The 21482-nt window shown below is 35.9% G+C and overlaps 1 protein-coding gene across 7 annotated transcripts in view; it reads right to left on the bottom strand.

Annotated features, from left to right (window-relative positions):
- LOC120429861 (very low-density lipoprotein receptor-like) overlaps positions 1–21482 on the bottom strand; it is a 373714-nt gene that overhangs the window by 3386 nt on the left and 348846 nt on the right. For 6 of the 7 annotated variants that reach the window (XM_052709697.1, XM_052709694.1, XM_052709693.1 and 3 more), the window contains 2 exons: positions 14680–14801; positions 10581–10733 (listed from right to left, as the gene is read on the bottom strand). In XM_052709697.1, the coding sequence (XP_052565657.1) occupies positions 10581–10733; positions 14680–14801 (275 nt within the window). Of the gene's footprint in view, positions 1–6509; positions 6732–10580; positions 10734–14679; positions 14802–21482 lie in introns of all 7 variants that reach the window. The other variant, XR_008212404.1, reaches the window with a different exon arrangement.

Below are 21482 nucleotides of genomic sequence, written 5' to 3'. Positions count from 1 at the left end.
CATCAACAATTGATTTAAAAAATTGTAGTCACTTTCAATTGATTTTTTCTTCTTTGTTCATAAATTTAATTCAAAAAATGTCCAACCGTATTTTGGTTTTCAGAAAAAAAAACATTTCAATACTTATTCCAGTACCAGCTTTTGCATCACCCTGGACTTTAGCTCAAATGCCTTTTTACATCCCAAATAAGATGATATTGGCTGATGCACGAAGTGATTTGTTTACCTTTAATTGATACCCTCCGCAAACGTCAAAGAGAGATCCGGAAAAAGATCCGGCAGCAATTTGTATTGATATGACGTTTGCTGAGGGTGCCGAAAAGTTTGGTTATGTTCTGCTTGCAAAAGACAATAAAGCCATTTTTGTGTACACGGTGCCAGTTACACTCGAGAATAACATTGGAGTAGGGAGTTATAAAAAAATATTGCTGTATTTTAAAGCCAAAAAATGATTAAAGACGAATTTGTGGAAAATTTGATAAACTTATCTGAAAATAAAATATACGCTGTTTTTTTATTATAAAAGTTGAAACAGTTTTTGCTCGGCTTGTTCTAGAGGTCATATCGAGGTGCTCCGATTTGGACGAAAACTTTCAGCGTTTGTTTGTCTATACAAGAGATGAACTCATGCCAAAAAAGTCAAACCAATCCCGAATCTTTGTGGCACATTTTAAAGTGCTCTAAAGTGAAAATATGCGTATTTTGGGAGTCAAACTATCAGTGAATAAAGATTAATTTTACGTATATCGAAATTCTGATCAATTCGGTGTCTTCGGCAAAGTTGTAGGTTTTTAGAAGAACTCTACAGAAAAAAACAGGCACGCGAATTTTTGCCAATTTTTAATGTTAAACAGTTTACAAGAAAATCATTACCCAAATCCGTACTTTTTTATTTTAAAATTTTACTATTTTTTTCAGATGACTCACAACTTTTGAGTAGTACGGACAAGAAAATTGCCGCCTAGTTATAATTTTCTGGATTTTTTTTTGGAAAAAAAATAGAATTGTAACTGAAATACTTATTGATTATAGTTTTTAATTCAAAATTGAACTTGCTATCGAAAAGTTCTTTATTTTTTTGATAAAATGCATAATTTTCATGTTATAGCCGTCTTAAAGCTTAAGTATGGTGAAAATAGGAATATTTTTATTATTTTTTTAAACTAGGATAATCTTTGTTCTGTTTTGAAAAAGTCATATTTCCGAATGATTTGTAATAATAAAAAAAAATTCGGGGAGATCGGATAATTTCAAATATTTTGATTTTAAACATTGAAAATTCGATGAATGGTTACCGAGCTATCTTCTTTTGAAAATAAAGCCTTCTAGGATGACGCTTAGAAAAACCTAATTGAACATTTGTTTATTTTTTCAAAGGCTACACCGTCTGATTTTGAAAGTCCGAAAACGAAAATTTTAGATGATTTCCACAGCTATTCGGAAACATTTTTTCAGAAATGAACAAAGATCGACACTATTGAAAAAAAGTAAAAAACATATTTCTATTTTTCACATATCATTTTCTGATAGCTAATGCAGTATTTCATAAAAAAAATTCTTTGCAATTGCAAAACTAACGAAAAACATAAATGTTTTGTAAAATTTCTATATTTTCCAAAAATCATAGCTCGGCGGCAAACTGGTTGCCAGAAGTACGGAGATGATGCAAAATGGCTTGTTTTAGATATAGGAAATGCATTCAAAACATAACTTAAGAACTTTTAAGAACACAAAATCGTCGAAAATATGGTTAACCCGTATAGGCCTGGGTGAAATTGGAATCACTAAAATGGCCATAACTCAGCGAAAACTCAACCAATTTGCATACTTCTTTATTCGTTGGACTCGTTAGAATGTCTATTTTCCGAAAATGACCCGCAGAACCCGGAAATGTTCCGGTGGCCGGAGATATTCCGGTGGGTCACTGGGTCAAACAGGGTCAAAAATGGCCATTTTTGGGTCCCGCACTATTTTGTTAATAGAAATCTTGGAAAAAACACATTTTTTCATGTTACGATCATTGTTCTATCAACAGACAATACTGACCATGGATTTTGCACCACCGGGGATGTTCCGGATTGAGCGGGCAGGTTCCCTACCCCGGGGGAACCGGTCAAGGGACGGTCAGAAATAAAACTATTTCTATCATGGCAATATGGGTGTCAAAGTTCATCATTTTCAAAACAAAGCTCATTTATGATCCCCAAAACCACTTTTGGACCGATCTGGCCACTTTGGGACCGGTTCCCGGTACTCCGGTGGAACCCGGAATTAGGCAAATTATGGGATTATTTCTGAATAATTTTTGACAGGGCAATATGGATGTCAAAGTTCATCATTTTCAAAACAAAGCTCATTTATGATCCCCAAAACCACTTTTGGACCGATCTGGCCACTTTGGGACCGGTTCCCGGTACTCCGGTGGAACTCGGAATATGGCAAATTACGGGATTATTTCTGAACAATTTTTGACAGGGCAATATGGATGTCAAAGTTCATCATTTTCAAAATCAAGCTCATCTATGATCCCCAAAACCACTTTTGGACCGATCTGGCCACTTCGGGACCGGTTCCCGGTACTTCGGTGGAACCGGAATAAGGCAAATTATGGGATTATTTCTGAATATTTTTTGACAGAGCAATATGGATGTCAAAGTTCATAATTTTCAAAATCAAGCTCATCCGAGATCCCCAAAACCACTTTTGGACCGATCTGGCCACTTTGGGACCGGTTCCCGGTACTCCGGTGGAACTCGGAATATGGCAAATTACGGGATTATTTCTGAATAATTTTTGACGGGGCAATATGGATGTCAAAGTTCATCATTTTCGAAACAAAGCTCATTTATGATCCCCAAAACCACTTTTGGACCGATCTGGCCACTTTGGGACCGGTTCCCGGTACTCCGGTGGAACCCGGAATTAGGCAAATTATGGGATTATTTCTGAATAATTTTTGACAGGGCAATATGGATGTCAAAGTTCATCATTTTCAAAATCAAGCTCATCCATGATCTCCAAAACCACTTTTAGACCGATCTGGCCACTTTGGGACCGGTTCCCGGTACTCCGGTGAAACCCGGAATGTGACAAATTACGGATTTATTTCTGAACAATTTTTGACAGGGCAATATGGGTGTAAGAGTTCAACATTTTCAAAATCAAGCTCATCCGAGATCCCCAAAACCACTTTTGGACCGATCTGGCCACTTCGGGACCGGTTCCCGGTACTCCGGTGGAACCCGGAATGTGGCAATTACGGGATTATTTCTGAACAATTTTCGGTAGAAAAGTGGTTTTGGGGATCATGGATGAGCTTTATTTTGAAAATGTTGAACTCTTACACCCATATTGCCCTGTCAAAAATTGTTCAGAAATAAATCCGTAATTTGTCACATTCCGGGTTTCACCGGAGTACCGGGAACCGGTCCCAAAGTGGCCAGATCGGTCTAAAAGTGGTTTTGGAGATCATGGATGAGCTTGATTTTGAAAATGATGAACTTTGACATCCATATTGCCCTGTAAAAAAATATTCAGAAATAATCCCGTAATTTGCCATATTCCGAGTTCCACCGGAGTACCGGGAACCGGTCCCAAAGTGGCCAGATCGGTCCAAAAGTGGTTTTGGGGATCATAAATGAGCTTTGTTTTGAAAATGATGAACTTTGACATCCATATTGCCCTGTCAAAAATTATTCAGAAATAATCCCATAATTTGCATTATTCCGGGTTCCACCGGAGTACCGGGAACCGGTCCCAAAGTGGCCAGATCGGTCCAAAAGTGGTTTTGAGGATCATAGATGAGCTTGATTTTGAAAATGATGAACTTTGACATCCATATTGCCCTGTCAAAAATTATTCAGAAATAATCCCGTAATTTGCCATATTCCGAGTTCCACCGGAGTACCGGGAACCGGTCCCAAAGTGGCCAGATCGGTCCAAAAGTGGTTTTGGGGATCTCGGATGAGCTTGATTTTGAAAATGATGAACTTTGACATCAATATTGCCCTGTCAAAAATTATTCAGAAATAATCCCGTAATTTGCCATATTCCGAGTTCCACCGGAGTACCGGGAACCGGTCCCAAAGTGGCCAGATCGGTCCAAAAGTGGTTTTGGGGATCATAAATGAGCTTTGTTTTGAAAATGATGAACTTTGACATCCATATTGCCCTGTCAAAAATTATTCAGAAATAATCCCATAATTTGCCATATTCCGGGTTCCACCGGAGTACCGGGAACCGGTCCCAAAGTGGCCAGATCGGTCCAAAAGTGGTTTTGAGGATCATAGATGAGCTTGATTTTGAAAATGATGAACTTTGACATCCATATTGCCCTGTCAAAAATTATTCAGAAATAATCCCGTAATTTGCCATATTCCGAGTTCCACCGGAGTTCCGAGAACCGGTCCCAAAGTGGCCAGATCGGTCCAAAAGTGGTTTTGAGGATCATAGATGAGCTTGATTTTGAAAATGATGAACTTTGACATCCATATTGCCCTGTCAAAAATTATTCAGAAATAATCCCGTAATTTGCCATATTCCGAGTTCCACCGGAGTACCGGGAACCGGTCCCAAAGTGGCCAGATCGGTCCAAAAGTGGTTTTGGGGATCTCGGATGAGCTTGATTTTGAAAATGATGAACTTTGGCATCCATATTGCCTTGTCTAAATTTATTCAGAAATAATCCCGTAATTTGCCATATTCCGGATTTCACCGGAGTACCGGGAACCGGTCCCAAAGTGGCCAAATCGGTCCAAAAGTGGTTTTGGGGATCATAGATGAGCTTGATTTTGAAAATGATGAACTTTGACATCCATATTGCCCTGTAAAAAATTATTCAGAAATAATCCCGTAATTTGCCTTATTCCGGGTTCCACCGGAGTACCGGGAACCGGTCCCAAAGTGGCCAAATCGGTCCAAAAGTGGTTTTTGGGATCATGGATGAGCTTGATTTTGAAAATGATGAACTTTGACATCCATATTGCCCTGCCAAAAATTGTTCAGAAATAATCCCGTAATTTGCCATATTCCGAAATCCACCGGTGTACAGGGAACCGGTCCCAAAGTGGCCAGATCGGTCCAAAAGTGGTTTTGGGGATCTCGGATGAGCTTTATTTTGAAAATTATGAACTTTGACATCCATATTGCTCTGTCAAAAAATATTCAGAAATAATCCCATAATTTGCCTTATTCCGGTTCCACCGAAGTACCGGGAACCGGTCCCGAAGTGGCCAGATCGGTCCAAAAGTGGTTTTGGGGATCATAAATGAGCTTTGTTTTGAAAATGATGAACTTTGACACCCATATTGCCATGATAGAAATAGTTTTATTTCTGACCGTCCCTTGACCGGTTCCCCCGGGGTAGGGAACCTGCCCGCTCAATCCGGAACATCCCCGGTGGTGCAAAATCCATGGTCAGTATTGTCCGTTGGTAGAACAATGATCGTAACATGAAAAAATGTGTTTTTTCCATGATTTCTATTAACAAAATAGTGCGGGACCCAAAAATGGCCATTTTTGACCCTGTTTGACCCAGTGACCCACCGGAATATCTCCGGCCACCGGAACATTTCCGGGTTCTGCGGGTCATTTTCGGAAAATAGACATTCTAACGAGTCCAACGAATAAAGAAGTATGCAAATTGGTTGAGTTTTCGCTGAGTTATGGCCATTTTAGTGATTCCAATTTCACCCAGGCCTATACGGGTTAAGATTTGGTAAATTTAGAAGGTAAAATTTCTGAACGTTAAAAGAAGTTTCATTACGTTTTTTTATTTCAAATATAAAAAAAATATAACAAATATAAAATTGAAAATATATATTGTCGATGGAGAAAAAAACAACATTATTATCAAATTTCATAATAAGGATGGTCGGATTTGTTGTCCAAGCCCAATAGCAGAAAAATAAACTATGAATGTATTGAAAATAACCAGTTTTTACATTGCAATAAGAAACCAAACATAAATATTTTTCATTTGATATTACTATTAATTTCCAAGAGTTTTTTTTTTCTGTCATTGGCTTTTGTTAGGTTAGTAATCAATCATACCAATTCAGAAACAACAATCATGCAATTTGTTACGAAAACGATATCGCAAAACATAATACTGTAAACATAACGGCAGATACAACCATTTTTGGTAAAATGGCAAAACAATGGGCAAATTCATTTACGTTCCTTCGAAAATAGACACTTCACTGAAATTCTTCGATGAACAAAATTATTTTAATTGTGTTTGCTTCTAAAGAAATCAATGAACCGAATCATATGATACAATGTAGAAAGTAAGATTAAAAAATGCCGTGCCATAAAAAAAACTCTAAATCTACCAACAACTACCAACTACCAGGTGTCTCTACGGAAAACACCTCCTTCAATGGAGTCACACGGTGCTTTAAAAACGTCTACTTCGACTCTACACCAAAACCTCTACACTACTACCAGCATTCAGTCAGGCCACTCAGCAGGTGATGGTGCAAATGGCGTGCAAATGTGTTAGTGCTTACCTGGACGAGCGAGCGCGCGCCCACGCATTCTTTGTTACTTTGGCTTGGTTGGTCGCTCAACGCCTACTACTCAACGTTCGGTGTGTGTGTGTTGGTGTGAGAAGGGTGACGTTTTTTTGTGGTTTGTGGGTGGTGAATGCTTTTGTTTTTTTGTTTGCTTCAAATCGTCTCTGACTGTTTACTTTTTACTCTTTTGCAGGGATTTTTTTAGTGTCTTATTCGCTTCGATTTGGGTAAACAAAACGCATTGTTTTGGGGGTTTTGCTCGGTGGGGAGGCACACACACACAAAGTGGCGTTAGTGTGAGGAAATGAGTGCCAATTTGTTAGTATTTTTGGTTCGTTTTGTCAAAAAGGGAATTGCGTGGAAAGTAGGCGTTGGATTTTCATTTTGTTACAAGAGAAGAGAAAAAAGATATTAAGAGAAAAGAACGATAAACGACATTACTATACAACAGTTTACACTCTTTTGAGTTGGCTTCGTAAAACGTCGGATTCCTAACTCGAATTAGACTATTTACTGCTCTAGGTTAGTTTTAAAACGGGTGCCTCGGACTAGTATTAAAGGGTGCTTCAAAAGCTTCGGTTAAATCTACTTTTGATATTTATTCCTACGGGTTTTTTTTTGTTTCTTTTGTTTAGTTTCTAGTACAAAACCAACTTTTGGCCTCCTTGGATCAGTTGATTTATTTGGCACCAAAGTTGCACCAAACAAAAATGCGAGGTACTGCGAGAGGGTTGCTTTGATTGGATTTGCATTCTAAAAAAGAAAACTTGCTCAAATGGTTTCGCTGAGCAACACAACTGCGAAAAGTCAAAGTCAGCTCTCCTATAATGCAAAAGAGAGGGAAAAAATAACACAAGAATAGTCAACACAAGCTGCCATAAACAATGTGCCACTTTTAGCTGAGCTTTTTTTTCGTTTGTTTATTTACCTTCCGTGCAGAGACACACACAGTCAGTGCAAGAAAATTCCGCACCAACAGCATTTGCATCCGAAGAAGCTTGCAGATTTTGCATTTTTCAAGACTCTCTCTGGAAGACGGGGTACAGGGCAACATTTCAAACATTTGCTTGGCTCTTCTCTAGAGAAATTTATATTTTTGAAAAAATTGTGCGACCATTATTTCGATTTTTTGAAAAAAATCAGCATTGATTCAAAAATTATAACTTGGCCAAAACAATTTTTGCACATTCTGGAAATTTCTGAAAATTTTGATGTCCCCTAAAACATATCAGAAAACTAAAAATAAATAAAAATTGAGTTTTTTTTTTGCAAATTATGTTTTAGTGACAAAAAGTGAATTTTAAAAATCACCAAAAATTTTTTTACCGTGTATCATATTTTTTCAGTGCAGCCTTTATTTAAGTTTCAGACGGATAAAAAAATACAAAAATTAAAAAAAAAGAACGATTTTGTAGAGAATTGCTCACTTCTTTTTGTATCAAAATTTGTCAGAAAGATTTATTGTTGATATTTTTTAATCAGAAACTGATGAAATGTCCATTTTTATTTTTTTTGTTGCTTTTTTAGAATTTAGATAAATTGCCCAAAACTTTTCAAAGACGTAAAACAGTTCTTCACGTGGCAAACACACGGCAAAGTTGCTAGTTTATCTTTGTTTTCTTCATTGAAAGAGGCTTTCGCAATCTTTTCATAAGATTCAAACATTTTCAGAATGTATTTTGTGTAAATTTGAGTTCTTGCAAAAGATACTATTTGTTCTACTGAAAGTCCAAGTTTGAATAAAAAATATAGGAAATTGAGTACTATTAACATTATATTAAACTTAATTAAAATTGTGTAAATTTTGTGAAAATCCATACAAATAATGTCTTAGTTTGATATCCATATGGGAACCAAAAAAAAAATATACATTAGTTTTTCATTTTGTAGGCCTTAGTTACAAAACCATTTTATTAAAATTAAAAATAGTATCCCAAAATGTTAAATTAAAAAAAGTTTATTGGTCTTAAATCATTTGCTTTTATCACATTTTTTCAGCAAATTATAACATATTTTGAAAATTTGAGTAACTTATTAAAATATTATCAGATTTGTGTAAAAAACAGATTTACTCCAAAGTTGCCAGTTTTTCTGTGTTTTCTACATTAAAAAAGACTTTCAAATTCTGTTCAAAAGTTTAAAATATTTTCTGAATGTATAATGTGAAAATTTTCAGTTCTTGCTAAAAATAATATTATTTTCGTAAAATTTAAAGTCATATTCAAAAATTTAAATGGAATATTTTTAAAAATATTTTATTTTAACGGTGCACATCAACCAGAGCTTTTGCACCAAGATTTTTGTTACAGACATTTTAGTATCTTCAAAACTATGGAAACTAGCGTTATAATTTTTTATTCATCCCCTAAAATTCTGTCTACAAAATAATTTACAACAAAATTTGACTATTTTTACAATCAGATTGTTGCAGGATTGGGTCCGTAAGTTTGACAATTTTGAAATAAGAAGACAGCAACTTCCTTGGTTGCTGAGCACCCTTTTAACTAAAAAAAATGTTTTGAGAAAATCCATACAAATGATGTTTTTGAAATCCGATTGATTATTGGAAATGTCATTAAATACAGTTTTTCACTTAAATTTAAGTAAATTGTAATAATATCAGTTTATCCTTTAGGGACAATCTATAAACTACGTGGACATTATTTTAGCAATCTCTAACCCCTTCCCCCATCGTGGACAATTTCCATACAAAAGAAATCTTTTTTGTATGGAGCGTGGACAACCGCCAAACCCCCCTCCCCCCTCCCCCCTTAAAGTGTCCACGTGGTTTATGGATGATCCCTTCTTATTGGTTTTCGTTAGAAATCCATTATTCAAATAAATAATAGCATCACAAAATAGAAAAATTAGAAAAGATTTTTGTGCATTGATCCTTTTTTTTAATTTTTTGTTTTCAGCAAATTATCGAATATTTTGAAAATTTTAGTAATTTATTAAAATATTAAATTAATGAGCGTTGGTCGGACAAAATTAAAAAAAGAGAAAAAATAGAATTTTTTATACTAAATTTTAAATTTTTGTAATAATTCCAAAAATAATCGAGTAAATTTACGAACCAAATTTTGTTCAATCTATGTGAAAAAGGACATTTCTGGAGTTTTTTTTTTAAATGGTCCTATAAGCTACTGTCTTTCATATGTTTATAGGACCTTTTCAAAAAAACTCTTGATTTACACACAAAAAGATGTAAAATTACTCACTCTTCTTATATTACCGTAATTTCGTATTGATTACTACAGTCTTCGAATTAATTTCAATTCTTTGAGTATAGCAAAACTCACAAAAATTCTTGACTTTTTTCAGTTAGAAAATTTAAACAGCATTTAAAATCATTACATAGATTTTTTTGCAAAACTCCAGAGAACCACACAACTTTCTTTTGTGCTAGCTCATGCAAGAAATTTGCGAATGCAAATGTTTCACCTTGGCCACTTTTGCTGGGTAAATTTTGTTTCTCAAGGACTCGAGGACCTCTGCTGCTTGCTAAGGATTTTGAAAGATTAGCGTTTTTCTTTTGGGATGCTACTGTTTGCTCAACTTTATGTTTTCAGTCCGGTTTTTGCAGCTGAAGGAATATTTTTCAAGAAATGTCCAACGTTTACTTGTTTGTACCCAGGTGGCAGCTAAAAACCGCCTACTTGTGTGCCACTTTTCATAACTTCAAATTGGTTGCCAAGTACCTGTTGAGATTGCGATAGCGAGGTCCCGCGCCTGCTGTGACCAGAAAAGAAAGAAAAAAAAGTTTTGTGCACAACACAAACAGTTTTCTTCCTAATTAGCTGGCCCACTCACAAAAGCAACACATTGCGCAGTGTTTATGTTATTTTTAATTGGCGAGGATTTTATCTCATGTTTTGCACCTCATTTCGCATCCAATCTCTCTCTCTCTCTCTCTCGCAGTACCACTTTTTGTTTTTTTTTGTTTGCTCTCCCTCACGCGTTAACCAACTTAAGAGCTTTAGAGGTTAGGTTTTTTGTTGTTGTTGTTGTTTTGTTGCCGTCTTATCTGATGCTGACCGAGTAGTCCCTGGCCAGTGCTCTTACCTCCTCGCCGACGGTGCTCGGGTACATGCGGCTGCTCGGCAGGTTCTTCTCCAGGCTGAACTGGTCCTCGGTCGTCTTCCGGTACACCGGGTTGTCAAAGTTCATCGAGGTCGAGTTCCGGTGCACGTGGTGCCGGTAGACCATGTACGCGACCTAAAAGGTGAACAAATAAGGACAAATTTGTATAGGATCTGTTGTTTTGTGAGAGATTGAGTGGATTTAAAATTATATTTCATTAAAATACAATGGAGACGCATGGTACATCATTCATACTGATGGAGACGCATGATATTTTTGGTTTAAATTAATTTGAACGCTTTATTTAGATTACTTTATTTTATTTTTTATCAGGAAATTAAAAAAAAGTTTTTCATATTTGTCATAATCCCTTGTTACCCTTGACATTTTGGAATTTTAGCAGCTAGAACCATGTTTCAAATATAGCTGTCAAAATGACAAGTTATAATGTCTAGGTTTGTTTGCACTCATAAAAATTAAGTAGCCGGAGTATCTATCTTAAATCAATTAAAAGTATTATTCTTGTTGGAAAGAATGAGAATATGAATTCAGACTTTTTTTTGCAGAACTAATTGAAAAATCCTCATCATAAAATTAATTAAAAACTCTTAAAAAATATAGTGAATAAAATTAAGAAAAAAATCTTTGTAAGTCTGATTTTGCTCATGATTAAAAGAAATGAAAACTCGTCCTTTTATTCACATTCGACCTTTGTACTTCCAATCTTATGTTCTCGACCTTTGCTGCACTCTAAAACAGTGAAAAGGCATGCAAAATTCCGCTTCGTTTGATACCCATATTGCAAATTATGAACATTTTAATATTTTCCAAAAAAATACGGTATCTGCTAAAATTTTAGTATTTACTTTAATTTTTTTTTGTAAACCAGTAAAAAGCATAAAAAAATCGCTTTGTTTGATATCCACATTGCAAATTCTAAAAATTTGAGTATTTAAAAAAAAAGTTATTTTGTTAAAAAATATTATTTCAATAAAAAACTCCAAAACAGTGCAAAAGCATACAAAATTTTGAATCGTTTGACACCCATAGAATTATGAAAATTTGACTCAATTTGAGTATTTTCAAAAAATACGATATTTTGTGAAAATTTTAGGATTTTCAAATCCATACGGTATTTTGAGAAAATTTTAGTATTTTATTAAAAAAAAACTTCAAAACATTGAAAAATCATGCCCAATTACGCTTTGTTTGAAACCCATATTGCAAATACTAAAATTTGAGTAGTTTCGAAAAATTCGGTATTTTGTGTTTTTTATGGTATTTAAGCTTTGAATCTTACTTCTTTTATATTCTTAGTAAATGCATTGAAAATTTAATATTATATTGATTGATTGAGTTTATTTTAGAAAGATTTCAAAAATGAGTTATCGTTCGTTATCGTCGGGACGATAACGATAATCTATCGTTATCGTTATTTGGATAATTCTATCGGCGATAATTTTACCGCCGATAATGGACTATAATTCATTTTTTAAATCTTTCTCAAATCGATGAATTCGACCATATTATTATAAATTTTTAATGCTTTTTCTAAGAATATATTTTTGAAAATGTAGTAAATAAGTTTCAAAGTCAAATATTTTCTCAAAATTGTTCACAAAATACCATTTTTTTTCGAAAGTGCTAAAATTTTCATAATTTTCAAAATCTTTCTCAAATCGATGAATTCGACCATATTATTATAATTTTTTAATGCTTTTTCTAAGAATATATTTTTGAAAATGTAGTAAATAAATTTCAAAGTCAAATATCTTCTCCAAATTGTTTACAAAATACAATTTTTTTCGAAAATACTAAAATTTTCATAATTTTTTGAAAACACCCAAATTTTCAAAATTTGCAATATGTGTATCAAAAGAACTGAAATTTTGTGTGCTTTTCACATTATTAGAGTTCTTTTTGGAAAATACTAAAATTTTCACAAAATACCGTATCTTTTCGAAAATAGTAAAATTTTCTAAATTTGCAATATGATTATCAAACGAATTGAAATTTTGTATGCTCTTTCAATTTATTAGTTTTTTTAAAAATACTAAAATTTTCACAAATTACCGTATTTTTTCGGAAATACTCAAATTTTCAAAATATGCAATATGGGTATCAAACGAAGCGAAATTTTGCATGCTTCATACATACATTCAAATTGTTTCATATCATACAAAAATTTGCGTCGTTTGATACCCGTATTGCACATTTAAAAAATTTGAGTATTTTCGAAAAATACGGTATTTGGTGAAAATTTGAGTATTTTCGAAAAATACGGTATTTGGTGAAAATTTGAGTATTTCACATAAAAAAAGCTAAAATAAAGAAAAAAACATACACACAACATTTCACTTCGTTTGATACCCATATTGCATAATTTGAAAATTTTAATACTTTCGAGAAATACAGTATTTTGTGGAAATTTTGTATTTTCAAAAGAAAAACTCTATTAATATGAAAAGGCAAACCAAATTTCGCTTCGATTGATACCCATATTTCACATATTGAAAATTTGAGAATTTTTTTTTCGAAAAATACGGTAATTTGAGATTTTTTTTAATAATTTCAAAATCAAATCAAATTAAGTGAAAAAAGCATACCAAATTTCGCTTCGTTTGATACCCATACTGCATGTTTAAATAATTCAAGTATTTTCAAAAAATACGGTAATTTGTGAAAATTTCAGCATTTTCAAATAAATACTAATAAGGTGAAAAAGCATGCAAAATTTCGCTTCGTTTGATACCCATATTGCAATTTTTTAAAATTTGAGTAATTTAAAAAAAAACTGTATTTTCTGAACAATTTGGAGTACATATTTTAGAAAGCATTGAAACTTTAACATTGTATGGTAGAATTAATCGATTTTAGAAAGATTATTAAGATTAAGAAGGTACAATCAACCAAATTTTCAGTTTTTGCTTTTTGGGTGTTTTTACCCCTGACTCGAGGCGGTTTCAAAAACACCCAAAAAGCAAAAACTGGAAATTTGGTTTTTTGGACCTTTAAAAAAACTCCTACACAAAGGATGATTGGAAATCATCAAAAACTAATATATAGCAAAGTTAGCATTCACCATTGCACAAATTTGTCTGCATAGATTTAAAACACACTTTAAAAGACGATGAAATCTCCACAAATTATGAAATTTCATGGTTCATATTTTAAAGCATATATTTTTTTGCAAATCTACCATTTTTTAAGTATTTTTTGAAAAAAAAAAAATAGTTAATTTTCTATTATTATTGTTACTAATAGTGACAATATTTAGATATTTCTTTATCTATGTAGAAAAATTTGTTCCACGGTTAATGTTGGCTAAATTTTTTAAGAATTATGGACGATTTGCTTTTTCACCTTTTCAGTTTATTATGATGCTTCAATAGATCTCAAATCATCTAAAAAAAAATACACAGCAAAAAATACGATGGTAAAATCGCATGCAAAAGCATGCACATCACCTTCGTCAAAAAAGACACTTAATATTACACACTGCATGTACAATTTTTGTAAACACAAAAAAAAGTTGCAACCGATAGGATTCAAACCCAGCACCAACAGTGAGGACTGGCGCCTTAGCCCACTCGGCCATCAGACCGATGAAAAAATATGTCTTAGTGAACGCATATAAGAGCTTGACATTTCGGTCAAGTAGGTTTCCCTTACTGATGGGCTTCATATTTCAGGGTGTAATATTACATAAGATTTCATGCAATAATGCATAGTTTATTTTACACCCAGGCCTTTTACACGCATCTGGATTACTTTTTTCTTTGCTGTGTACGTTAAAATACGTTTTTATCAAGTTTTCTTGTTAGTTTTGCGGATTAAAATTATTAAAGTTGCAGCAAATCTTAAAGCACCAAATTCCAAAATAAATTTAAAAGAAAAACAACGTATCAAGTTGTCAGTATCGTGAAACCGAATTCTGATAAATAACGAGATCAGTGACTTTTCATTGTATCAAATGTTGGTTAAGGGCATAGAAAAAGACTCTGCAACATTTTCCAACAACTTCGTTGTCATTTTGGCGGCAGCCATCTCAAAAGTCCCCCCAACTCCCATACAAACTTACCGTCAGGAACACCAGCACAACGATGGAGATGACGGCGATGGCGATTCCGGCCACCAGTCCGGAGTCGTCCTCCACCACTCCCGGCTGGATGATGGTCCCGTCAGTTCCGTTCCGCATGGTCGCTAATTAGTGTGCGAGAAGTGCAAAAAGAAATGGAAGAAAACAGAAAACAAAGACAAAAGTAGATTATTAAATGGTTCCTGTAGCATTCCACGACCGGACGGTGCTGCCATCTGTTGTTTTGTCCGGATGACACGCGGTTGACGTTGACCGCTGGCTGGCTGGGTTATTATTCTTGATTAAATTCCGCCACCGAAGACCACACACACCCGCAGGGTGTCTCTACCTGGCATTAATATTATGTTAGAAGAGGAGCATATTCCACCGAGGTGACACCCAAGAAAAAAAACAACAAAAGGAAAACAATGTTGTGTAAAAAAGGGGCATAAATCAACATTAAATGAAACAGACACGGAAAAGTTAATTTCGAAAAGTCAACACAACACGACAAACGGTAAACAAACAAAGAAAAAAAAGGAAGAGAGCTTCGAAAACAATCGTCTTGATGGAACGCAGCTGCGCAATGGTGGCGCCCCTGGCGACGCAATCTACAACTATCGTTTGATTGTAAACACAGCACAGCAGAGGGCGCTCTGCTGTTGGAATATTTCCAGGGAGAGGGTGGTTAAACGGGGAGAGCCATATCCAGTTTGTTCTGTTTGAATTCACCAATCAATTCAGGGAAGCGGAAAGTTTTCACAACAGTTTTTTTTTGTCTGTGATTTCATAGGCAACTGAACTGATGTAAATTTTTGGTAATTCTATTTTTTTTCTTTCTTGTCACAAAACAACCTCCATTTGTCTGTGATCCTCACCCACTGTTGGACAAACAATGTAAACCAGAATCTTTTTCCACTACTTTCTCGTGCTGTACCACTTTTTTTTGCTCCATCACTTTTCCTAAGTGCAAACACTCGATAATTTAACGGTTCGGTAGCGCCCCACACCACACCGGAATGGCCAACTTGGACCGTTCGGTGACGTCGTCGTCGTCATCATGGTCGTCAGCATAGAAACTTGTCAACAGAAAGTCAAACAAGAATGCTGCCGGGCAGACTAGAGTGGGCAATCCAGACACACAATTCGCAAGCGCAAACTTGACTAGCCTTGCGAAACTGTTTGTTTTTTTGTTGGTTCGTCATGACGCAACTTGATGGCTACATTAAGGGGATGGTGTCTACTTTGGAATCCTCTAGAAATCCGAGGTCCTTTTTTCCAGGGCTGTGGAGTCGGAGTCGGAGTCGGAGCCGGAGTCGGTGGAGTCGGGTCTTTTTGGGGACCTGGAGTCGGAGTCGGAGTCGGAGTCGTCAAATCTCGAACAGCTGGAGTCGGAGTCGGAGCCGGAGTCGTCTAAATTTTTATGAGCTGGAGTCGGAGTCGGAGTCGGATCCGAATATTTCTGATAACCCGGAGTCGGAGTCGGAGTCGGAGTTATCTTAAGTTCAACAAAATTATGTACATTGTTTATTAACAACTATTATTTATTGTTATTGTTATAATGCAGGTTAATTCATGGAACTTCGTATATTTTCAATCGTTTTTTGGATCGCATGCACTGCGTTGCCTTTTTATTAATTTTCTAAAAGAGATTTATCAGATGTCATTATGTTTTTAAGCATTTTGATAGTGATTGGAATGCTTTAATTGTGTTTAATTATGATCATTTAATGATAACCTGTTAATCCTCTCTTACCCAAGTATGTAGTATGATAACTAAAAAAAATAAACAATATTGTTTTTGTAGTCAGAAACATTCAACTGATTTTTTTTTTTTTTTTTTATTCGTGAAATTGTTTATTTAGGTCCCCTTAGCTGTAAGTAAACTGGTTCGGACCGGGTTTACTTGAAATTTACATTTTAACTTAAGGCTATAGTAAATTAACAGTTTAATCAAAAGAGATAATGGCATTAAGCGCCGAGTTCTCGCTGAGTATCTTGCCGAGTTCTTTGAAGAAGGGGATCAGAGGTTCCAGCAGGGTTCTTGTAGATCCGCTCACTGCTGACAACACCGCTTCCAACAAAAGCGAAAACGGAATTCGGTTGTCTTTACCATGGTCCTTCTGAGGCACGACTGCTGCTGGGTTGGTTGGATCTTTTGGCGATGTTTTTATTAAGCTCACCCCCGGGAACGCTTTGATGAACTTTTCCGAACCTGGCTGTGGAAGGGAGCTGCTCCGAGACTTGTCACTGTTGCTCTTTTTCTTTGTTCTTCTCTTCCTTTTGGAGGTTCCGCCTTTTGCGTTGATTATCAGCTCATCTTCAGTTCCGTCCTCAGATGAATCATCCTCTTCCTCTGAAAGGACGGAAAAGGGGTTCTCGCTGCCGGCACTCGTCGTGACCGTCTTCAACATATCTGCGAATGAGCGCTTCGACCGCCTCTCCAGTTCGCGTTTCAACTTGTCCTCGCGCGTCTTGTATTTGGGACAAGAACGAACTTCGTGGGGTTGTCCTCCACAGAGCAGGCACTTCTCTACCTCTTTCTGGCACTGCTCGTCCGGATGTTTCTCTCCGCATTTGCCACAGACCGTCTTGTTGCTGCAGAACGCCTTTGTATGTCCCAGCTTTTTGCAGTTAGAGCAACTCATAACGCGCGGGCGGTACATGCGCACCGGAAGACGGAGTATGTTGTCCACCACCAGGTAATCTGGTAGAGCTGTCCCCGCAAACGTCACTCGGTACGAGCTCGATGGGACAAAGCGTTTGGACGCGCCCTCACCTTCGGCCGTACCCATCTGTCGAGCCTCGATGACCGGAATTGTTGGTAAGTTCCTCCTCTTGAAGTGGCCTACCGCCGTCAACACCTGCTGCACCGTCAGTCCATTTTCGCTCACTACGCCGTCGATCTCCACGGAACGCGCCGGAATCCAGACCCGGTATTCAATGCAGAACCGCGGATCGCAGACGATTGCGTTGGCTTCCTTCGGGTTGTTGACAGTAGCGCGGAGCTTGTTCTGGTGGAGTTTGGTGACATCCGTCACTCCGGGGTAGTGTTTCCACAGTTCCTCCGAAATCCGCATTGTCTGCAGTGGCTTGTGCTTCGGCCGAAAGAAAACCTGCCACCTCTCCCCGGGAGCGTCCTGGTACTTACGCACGCGCGGGGTTGGTGGATCCGAATTCTCCACCTCCTTGTCCGTCAACGGCTGCTTCTCCTCCTGAAACCCGTCCGGTTTCTTCCACACACTCTCCTGCGTAACTTTGTTCCAGTAAAACGGCTTGCCGTCCTTGGTTTTGTGGACCGTCCAATCGCTATCCGCCTTCGCGGCCGCCGCCATGGCCGTCGGCGAAGGTAAACAAAACACCGTCAGAAACACGCGCTAAAAACTCGAAAGACGACCGCTCACTGCAAGAGCTGACGAGAGAGTGTGAACATTCAACTGATTCTTGACTGCTTCCTTTTGCTTATATACCCTTTCAATTCAAATTTGACCATATTTAATCCAGTTTTTCTGAAAAAGTACACACCCAGTCATCTTTTAACCCTATAGTGAATGTCTTTGAAGTTTTAAATAATATTTTTCTAGGAAAGAAGTTGCGAGGTACATAAAAATATTGAAGATAATACATATCCACTGTTTTTGAAAATCGGGAAAAACACTGACAGTATAACTGTTCCATCAAATTATCTACGATTATAACAATATATTACTTGGAACTCAACATGCTAATTTTGCTTGTAACAAATACAAAAAAAAATGCACATTTAAAAAAAATTGAAACTGACAAAAAATATCATATAAAGTTGCAACTAATTTTGCAATATTCATTGAATATGGTAAATAAACCGAATATCTTAATGTTTACTATTTCTCTACTAAAATCTGAAAGTGTTTATCCTTAGGCAAACTATTTTGATATCGTTGCAAATTATCATTGAACAAATCTCAAAATTTAAGAACCGAAGAAGAACCAACAAAAATGTATAAAAAAAATTACAGGATTTTAATTTATTTAAGAATTCGTCTGCTGTGTGCTATCTTGTGACACAGAACCATTTTGGTCGAAAATGAGTTAATGGTGACGTTTTGCTATACTTAACAAACACTACAAGATGCTTTAACCCAATTTTGGGAACTCGCTTCCGTTTCCCGGATATCGCAATACACACTTGTGACATAGACCAATTTATCATCAAAATGATCGTGCACACTTGTGACACGTCATACATGTTGTTGGAAAATGTGGAAATTTTTTCTTGTTTTTCACAAATTTATGTTGATACAAACTTTCTAAAGGCAATGCAATCTTTTGTTTTTGAAAATATAATGATTAAGTCGATCAAACTATTGATTTAAGCCTATTTTAGTTTGTGTGGGAATTCTGTGCACACTTGTGACACGTGCTTTTCAGATTTTTGTTAACATAATGTACTGTATCTTTTAACTGGTGTTTTGAAAATATTTATCATCAAACTTTAAAAATCGATTTTCTCGAATGGTATTAAATGGTCGATGTCACAAGATAGCACACAACAGACGAATTGTCTCTTAATGTACATGTCGTCCCACGCCAATATGACGGAAAGCGAATACCATTGCAAATCAATGCACCTAAAAAAAATGTTTTTGGAATGGTAGCTTAAGGGGTCCTTTTTAAATATCAGTAATCAGAATAGTTTCGTTTAAATTTAGTACATATTTAAAAAAAAAAACCAAGGTGACTTTGATAGTCACTGTGCTTCTATAAATTTAAGCCTAAAAGTGAACAAATTGAATTTATTTGTTAAATTAATCATTAAGATTTGGTTTCTATTGATTAATTAAAATTAATAAATAATTAAATAACAATTAAATAATTAAATTTATCAGCTTTTTTATAAATTATGTGTAAATTTGAGGTTAAGTAAATAAATCCATAAACACTTACAAAATTGTTCTTTAACAAATGCCTACAAATCTGGAAATATTTTTTGATTTATGTTTCAATACCGAATAAAAATTTTAACCTAGAAACTTTTTTTTCCCTTTTTTTGATTCGAACTTTCTTTCCTTGAGAAAAGCATTTCACTTAGAGAGTATAGAAACAATTCCATTTATCATTGTTTACAAAATAATAGTTAACTAACTTTTGAAATATTTAAAAAATATGTGGAGTCGGAGTCGGAGCCAACAATTTATTGAAGGCTGGAGTCGGAGTCGGAGTCGGCTAGAGTTGGTAGGCCGGAGTTGGAGTCGGAGTCGGAGTCGGTTGGAGCTGAAAGCCGGAGCCGGAGTCGGAGTCGGAGTCACCTTATCTCAAAAAGCCGGAGTCGGAGTCGGAGTCGGAGTCGTTTAAAACATGACCCGACTCCGCAGACCTGCTTTTTTCAATATCGCGTGACGGAAGGGCGGTACGACCCCTTTAATTTTTAAACATTCCAAAAAATGACGTAATTCGCAGCTTGAAACGGTGATATTTTTGAATTTTGGTGTCAATCGAACTTTTAAGTAAAATTGGACGCCTCAATCAATGGCGTACTCAAAATTCTAGGACCAAAGAGAAAGTCGTTTTAAGACTTTTTATTTCTATAATTCAGTCTTTCTCAAACTTCAAAAATAGTATCTTTCTTTCTCCAACCCAGGAAATGTTTTTTTTCGATAAGTACAGACAATTTTCTCCAAGTTGTTTTTGACTATGCTGATACTTTCTTTGATTGCCATGCCAGATACAACCAAAAAATAATTAAAATTATGAGTAATACAATTTTCTGATTCGGTTTTCAACTGCAGAAAAAGTATCTCATCAGCTAATATCACTACTTGGTCCAGATGACAAATAAGGTCAAAATATTACTAATTTCGAAAAAAATAAACTTTCATTACTTTTTAAGTCATTTTGAAAAGTTTCCTCAGAATTGATGTTTTTTGCAAGACTGAATCTCAGCAATCAAGTTCAGTTGAACAATATGGGTCATCCCACCTCAATAGTGCACAAAATAACAGATAAATAAAATAATCTCATAAACACAAAGAAACCCAAAATATGACCAAAAATCGATATTTGGACCCATAAAAAAACTAACTTAATCCACCTGTGTGGTTGATGCCTTCCTCACTTTTTACCAAAGATGGCTGGTATGATGGGTTTGGGACACAAATTTCGACTATTTTTTTTAGATTCGGAATAAAATAGTACAGAAATATTACTTGAGTGGTCATTACTTCAGCCAGGTTGCCAGATCTTCAAACTTTAAGACACATTGGAAAGGTTTTTCGATTACCTAACCAGTGATGGGTCGGTTGATGGATCCAGCCAAAGTTTACATACATTTAAGTGAGATCCGGCTGCACAGCAAAAAATCCAATGGTAAAATCGCATGCAAAAGCATGCACATCACCTTTGTGAGAAAAAGCATGTAATATTGTATGAGAAAACGTGTATACAAAAAGCATGTACCGAAGAAAAAAAAACAGATCTGCTCACCCCAAAAATATCATCAATCCGGCGAGAGTCATATTCAGATTACCAAGTCCGCGCCCCAACCCACTCGGCTATTTCGCAGCTATGAGAATAGTTGAATCTTCACCGATGTAGCTGTAGGTTCCCCATATCGTATGCAGTTAACACAGTATACGACGTACGGTAAACCTACTGTTACATTGGCATTGATCCGACTATTTTCATAGCGGCGAGATAGCCGAGTGGGTTGGGGCGCGGATTTTGTAATCTGAATATGACTCTCGCCGGATTGATGTTATTTTTGGGGTGAGCAGACCTGATTTTTTTTTCTTCGGTACATGCTTTTTGTGTACACGTTTTCTCATACA

Source organism: Culex pipiens, chromosome 3, assembly GCF_016801865.2.
Source record: "Culex pipiens pallens isolate TS chromosome 3, TS_CPP_V2, whole genome shotgun sequence".
Lineage (NCBI taxonomy): Eukaryota > Metazoa > Arthropoda > Insecta > Diptera > Culicidae > Culex > Culex pipiens.
Note: the sequence above shows the minus strand (reverse complement) of the source record. Positions and strands in the feature narration are given on the sequence as shown.